At 40.2% G+C, this 6660-nt stretch overlaps 1 protein-coding gene across 1 annotated transcript in view; it reads left to right on the forward strand.

Moving 5' to 3' along the window:
* The window catches only part of LOC107671824 (vacuolar protein sorting-associated protein 13B-like), a gene marked incomplete at its 5' end in the record, with an annotated part of 115965 nt that overhangs the window by 33311 nt on the left and 75994 nt on the right, over window positions 1-6660 (forward strand). Inside the window, one exon of the mRNA XM_016464809.1 lies at window positions 5174-5301. Within this exon, the coding sequence (XP_016320295.1) occupies window positions 5174-5301 (128 nt within the window). The remainder of the gene's footprint in view (window positions 1-5173; window positions 5302-6660) is intronic.

Genomic DNA, 6660 nt, shown 5'->3' on the forward strand with positions numbered 1-6660 from the left:
TGATATTTCAGTTTTTCTTTTTTAATAAATCTGCAAAAATGTCAACGATTCTGTGTTTTTCTGTCAATATGGGGTGCTTTGTGTACATTAATGAGGAAAAAAAATTAACTTAAATGATTTTAGCAAATGGCTGCAATATAACAAAGAGTGAAAAATTTAAGGGGGCCTGAATACTTTCCGTACCCACTGTATATACATATATATGTGTGTGTGTATATATATTTCATTATTTTGTAGTCGTGTAGATATATAAACACAATATGAATTTTTGGCCAAATTGTACAGACCTACAAACAAACACAGCAAACCCAGAGCTCTTTACAAAAAAAAAAAAAGTAGCATTTTTATCATAAATACCAATGTTAGAGCGCTTGAGGAGCGTTGTAGAGTCGCTCTGCTGCTTCATCTGGTGTTGTGTGGGAGGTTTGGGCTGGTTTGCATGTTTCTTGTCTGCAGGAGCTGCTGGAGATGCTTTGACCTTCACACTGCAGATGTTGATCATTTCCCAGTGTAATCAAATGCCTCTCGGAGTCGATGCGTTACTGCAGTGTGGTTTTCATTAACAGAAACACAACACCAATCTGCACACACACACTAAAGCTGGTCTTAACTTGACAAACCCAGAGCTCTTTACAAAAAAAAAAAAAAGTAGCATTTTTATCATAAATACCAATGTTAGAGCGCTTGAGGAGCGTTGTAGAGTCGCTCTGCTGCTTCATCTGGTGTTGTGTGGGAGGTTTGGGCTGGTTTGCATGTTTCTTGTCTGCAGGAGCTGCTGGAGATGCTTTGACCTTCACACTGCAGATGTTGATCATTTCCCAGTGTAATCAAATGCCTCTCGGAGTCGATGCGTTACTGCAGTGTGGTTTTCATTAACAGAAACACAACACCAATCTGCACACACACACTAAAGCTGGTCTTAACTTGACTTTCTTCTCTTTTCTTCCTGTAAATAATTGTGTTTGACTTGTATGTGCATTATCTGTATACACACACACACACACACACTCACTGACACATACACACACACACACACACTCTCACACACACACACACACACACACACATACACTCACACTCACACTCACACAGTGTTAATGCAGACAGTTTCATATTGCTCTTCTGTCTGTCCTGTGAAAGTGTGTGTGTGTGTGTGTGTGTGTCTGTGAAAGTATGTCAGTGTCAGTGAGTTCAGTGAGTGGTGTGTGTGTGTGTGTGTGTGTGTCATTGACTGAGTGTGTGTGATTTTAACAAATAATAATTAGACCATTTTACCCACCTATGGCACATGCATGCTGTGTTGCACCAACACAAAAGTCTCACAATGGATAGTATTTCAAAAAACCCTTTACTAACCCACTGTTTTTGAACAAAGGAAACTATAGGATCTCCCCATAATACATCATTGAAGCAGAGATGGAAGAGAGTTTACGCTTTTGTGGTGGTCTCCAATGGCCAACTGTACAATGCCCTTTTATCTTTATGTCTTTCTCTGAAGTTGAAAAAGCCAAGAAAACTACTGGGCTCTTGCTGCCTATCTCTCTCTCTTTCTGCATTCAGCTCTTATTTGTGTCTCAGATCAGTTTTATTGAGAAGTGAATGAAATCTAACCTCTAAGCATCTTGATGGAAATAAATAGTGCAGAATATGGTTGAGAATGCCTGCTTATCATCAAAGATCATTTTATTGGATCTCTGAATGTATAACCACACTCACGCTGGGAGCGGCAGCAGGCCATTATATGTAAGCCTTGCACCACATTCCTCATATTAGGGCACGGACCTACTGTTTATTGATGTTTTCTCTCTGCATTACGGACCTTGACATATTTGGATCAGTTTTGCATTTCATACCCTCATACCTATTATGGTAAAGTCGTTTTGCCGATAACTCCGTTTCTGCAATGCAGCTGTAACAAAATAATTTGTAGTTAAAGAGACGTATTGAATGTGGAATGCTTTTAAAATAGACAGGGCAATTTAGAGTTTCTCAAGGTGATTATTGTAGATCCTTGAGCAAGTAACACAATAAATCAGAATTAATTGCTTTGTGAAAACATCAATACATGGCCAAGATTTCATTTTGTGTTAAGTATAATGTAGTTTGCGGCTTTCCTGGTGTGCCATATCTGATAAAAACCATGAAACAGCAAGGAAGATATGTACATTTTGCTGCTTTGTTTGCTCTGTTTGTCTTTTGTGTGCTTTTTGGTTGAGTTTGTGTGTATGAGTGGGAGAGAACCTTTTGTTCCGAGTGTTCTTCTCTCTGGGTCCCTCTAGTAGAGGAGAGAGGTTTGTGCAGTGCAGGAGACAAAGGAGACAAAGAGGCTGACTGCAGTGCTTTCTCTCCATAATTGCACATTATAGTGAAAGCTGGGAAATGCTAACAGAAACATATATAAGAGACAGTATATGGTCAACTGGTCATTGTCACAAAATAAACACTAAATCTGCGGTCGGACTTGTGCACACATTCTCCGGCATCTTTTAAAAAAAACATATAATACATACATATATATATAAAAACATGTAATCTACTTCATTTTACCGCAATTTAAACAGATTTAAAGTTTGTGTTCTTTTAATTCAGCTAAAAAGCTACACTGATCTTCTATTGGGCAAATGTCTTCACATATTACAAATTTTCAGGGCAGAGTTCACCATACTTGAACTTTGAATTCGCATTTTGCACCTCTTCATTCACATGCGCATCAATGGAAGTCAATGGAATGAAAAGTATAGTGTGAGATCAGCTAAAAACTATGCAAAGAAAAAGACTACATTATAAAAAAAAAAAACACATCCAGAACAGAAAACAATTGGTATAGCAAAAAGATAAATACTGCAACATTATTAATATACTTAATTCATGTATAAATTTAAATGTAAAAAGTTATTTTTGTATTAGTATTTTTGTTAGCTAGCAATATACAATGTTTTCCTCGATTTTAAGTTCTCACATTTGTTTTTCTTAATTTGTTTACGTGTTCCAGGCTGGATTTTTTTTTTAAATAAATAAATAATTGAATCATTCACTCGACCAATTTATTCAAAAACCCTGATTAATTCAGCGACGAAACACCACTACTCTATTAGTGATGGGAAAATCAAATCATTTTACTGGTTTGATCTTTGAATCTCGCTCAGCAAATCTTTTTTCAAGTCAATTTGTTTATTAGGGCAGAGTTTAATTACAATGTTATGTTTTGATACCAAATTCCCAAAGCATGTTCACATGTGCAATATTCTGAATTAGGAAACCTTTATAATTCAGCCAAAGATAAATTATAAAAAACAGAACTGCGTCTTCTAATTTGAGTAACACAAAGTGAACGAATCATTCATGAATGACCCTTTATTATATCTTGGTGTCAGATACAGTAAATACTTAATTCTGCCATGGTTTTGTTTGGAACTATTTTCATTGGTGGAGCAAACACAGACAAAATAACCTGGAATATTTAGTCTGAATGTAAGTTAATCTACACACTATTGACTTTTTGTTTATTAAACTATCACATAAAAGCAGTATCACACTCACAATTTTGCTATTTTGGAAACGGCACGGCTGTGATTACCTGCTTGTTATCAGCCATTGTGAACCATTGGAATTCTGATATCCTCAGTTCTTTAATCTAAAAAACACCTGAAGGACTCCAAGATGGTGTGAAATAAGATTCTCTGGTCTGATGAGACCAAGATAGAATTTTTTGGCCTTAATTCTAAGCGGTATGTGTGGAGAACACCAGGCACTGCTCATCACCTGTCCAATACAGTCCCAACAGTGAAGCATGGTGGTGGCAGCATCATGCTGTGGGGGTGTTTTTCAGCTGCAGGGACAGGACGACTGGTTGCAATCGAGGGAAAGATGAATGCGGCCAAGTACAGGGATATCCTGGACGAAAACCTTTTCCAGAGTGCTCAGGACCTCAGACTTGGCCGAAGGTTTACCTTCCAACAAGACAATGACCCTAATCACACAGCTAAAATAACGAAGGAGTGGCTTCACAACAACTCTGTGACTGTTCTTGAATGGCCCAGCCAGAGCCCTGCCTTAAACCCAATTGAGCATCTCTGGAGAGACCTAAAAATGGCTGTCCACCAACGTTTACCATCCAACCTGACAGAACTGGAGAGGATCTGCAAGGAGGAATGGCAGAGGATCCCCAAATCCAGGTGTGAAAAACTTGTTGCATCTTTCCCAAAAAGACTCATGGCTGTATTAGATCAAAAGGGTGCTTCTACTAAATACTGAGCAAAGGGTCTGAATACTTAGGACCATGTGATATTTCAGTTTTTCTTTTTTAATAAATCTGCAAAAATGTCAACGATTCTGTGTTTTTCTGTCAATATGGGGTGCTTTGTGTACATTAATGAGGAAAAAAAATTAACTTAAATGATTTTAGCAAATGGCTGCAATATAACAAAGAGTGAAAAATTTAAGGGGGCCTGAATACTTTCCGTACCCACTGTATATACATATATATGTGTGTGTGTATATATATTTCATTATTTTGTAGTCGTGTAGATATATAAACACAATATGAATTTTTGGCCAAATTGTACAGACCTACAAACAAACACAGCAAACCCAGAGCTCTTTAAAAAAAAAAAAAAAGTAGCATTTTTATCATAAATACCAATGTTAGAGCGCTTGAGGAGCGTTGTAGAGTCGCTCTGCTGCTTCATCTGGTGTTGTGTGGGAGGTTTGGGCTGGTTTGCATGTTTCTTGTCTGCAGGAGCTGCTGGAGATGCTTTGACCTTCACACTGCAGATGTTGATCATTTCCCAGTGTAATCAAATGCCTCTCGGAGTCGATGCGTTACTGCAGTGTGGTTTTCATTAACAGAAACACAACACCAATCTGCACACACACACTAAAGCTGGTCTTAACTTGACTTTCTTCTCTTTTCTTCCTGTAAATAATTGTGTTTGACTTGTATGTGCATTATCTGTATACACACACACACACACACACTCACTGACACATACACACACACACACACACTCTCACACACACACACACACACACATGCATGCACGCACACACTAACACACACACACACACACACACATGATTGCGTGTGTTATGAACATGAAGAACAATCTGAATCTGTCTGCATTAACACTGTGTGTGTGTGTGTGTGTGTGTGTGTGTGTGTGTGTGTATGTAGAGTCGAGGCCTCTCTCTGTTCCAGTGAAGGTTTTTCCATCATCTGAAGAATGTCACGTGAGTCCAGAGGAGCACATGAAGAACCTGATAACACACACCTGGAACGCTGTCAAACGCCTCACGCTTCAGGTGTGTGTGTGTCTGTGTCTGTGAAAGTGTGTGTGTGTGTGTGTGTGTGTGTGTGTGTGTCTCCGTCTGTCTGTCTGTGTGTGTCTGGGAAAGTGTGTGTGTGTGTGTGTCTCTGTCTGTCTGTCTGTCTGTGTGTGTCTGTGAAAGTGTGTGTGTATGTGTGTGTGTGTGTGTCAGTGAGTGAGTGTGTGTGTGGTTGACTCTGATGTTTGTGTCGGCGCTGCGGTCACATCCTCTTGTTCTCACTGACTCTCGTTGTGTCGGTGTCGTTCTGTGCGAGTGATTGTGTCATTAGGTATTTTTGTTATATTTGACTCGAGTGTGTTCACAGCAGCAGGTTGCTACCAAAACTGAAAGTGTATCTGCGCTAACAGATGCCCATCGCCATGGAAAATCGCAGTAACGCCGGTCCGCTCAGCTGCCGCGCATTAATAAGCAGGATATTTTCTCTGTTTGGTGTGGCTCACGGGACGCAGCAGATGTGTTGTGAGGAATTAAAGTCTGTCGTCAACATGAACTCAACACTGACTCGATTCACGTCTTATTGTGAAGTTTCCATCAGTGCACGTTCACCTCCGAAACTACTTTACTTTTCATCAGCAGCCGGTTACATGAACCACTTAGACTAGTAATGCAAGTTAGTCATTTCCTTAAGACTGGTCATAACATAACTGGTCATTTCTTTAAGTCAGTTATGTGAATGATCACATTTAAACCTGAAAAGTAAGACTGATTGTCCCTTTGGTTAACTAGTTGCTCAGACTAATTCTAGTTCAGATCCTCTCATCATACAGTCAGACCATCAGGGATCGAACTGACAGTTTGTGAAAGTGAATGTGTGTTGAAATCTGCGACTCTCACCTGATTCAGTGATTCTGGAGATTATTAAACACACGTGCGCTCGGTTTCTCTGAGATCCGTCCAAACCCACGAGCGTAACAGCTCGAGACTCGTGTTTTGCGCTGGTGGCCGCCGGCGCTGGAGGGAAAACAAACGGCACATCAAAAGCCTCATTACAGCAGCGGCCGGCGCTAATAGAGCGTCCAGCAGAAACAAACACATCCTCTGCGCTTTCACAGTTTATTTGACTTGATTACCACCTCCACCACCCAGACCGCGAGAACCAGCAGCTTCTGTGAGTGCTGAAGACCTCGAGGAATCACTGTGTGTGTGTGAGTGTGTGTGAGTGTGTGTGCGCGTGTGTGTGTGAGAGAGTGTGTGTGAGTGTGAGTGTGTGTCTGTGTGTGAGTGTGTCTGTGTCTGTGTCTGTGTCTGTGTCTGTGTCTGTGTCTGTGTGAGTGTGAGTGTGAGTGTGAGTGTGAGTGTGAGTGTGAGTGTGAGTGTGAGTGTGAGTGTCTG

The sequence above is a fragment of the Sinocyclocheilus anshuiensis genome, unplaced genomic scaffold (genome assembly GCF_001515605.1).
Source record: "Sinocyclocheilus anshuiensis isolate Anshui unplaced genomic scaffold, SAMN03320099.WGS_v1.1 scaffold3481, whole genome shotgun sequence".
Taxonomy (NCBI): Eukaryota; Metazoa; Chordata; class Actinopteri; order Cypriniformes; family Cyprinidae; genus Sinocyclocheilus; species Sinocyclocheilus anshuiensis.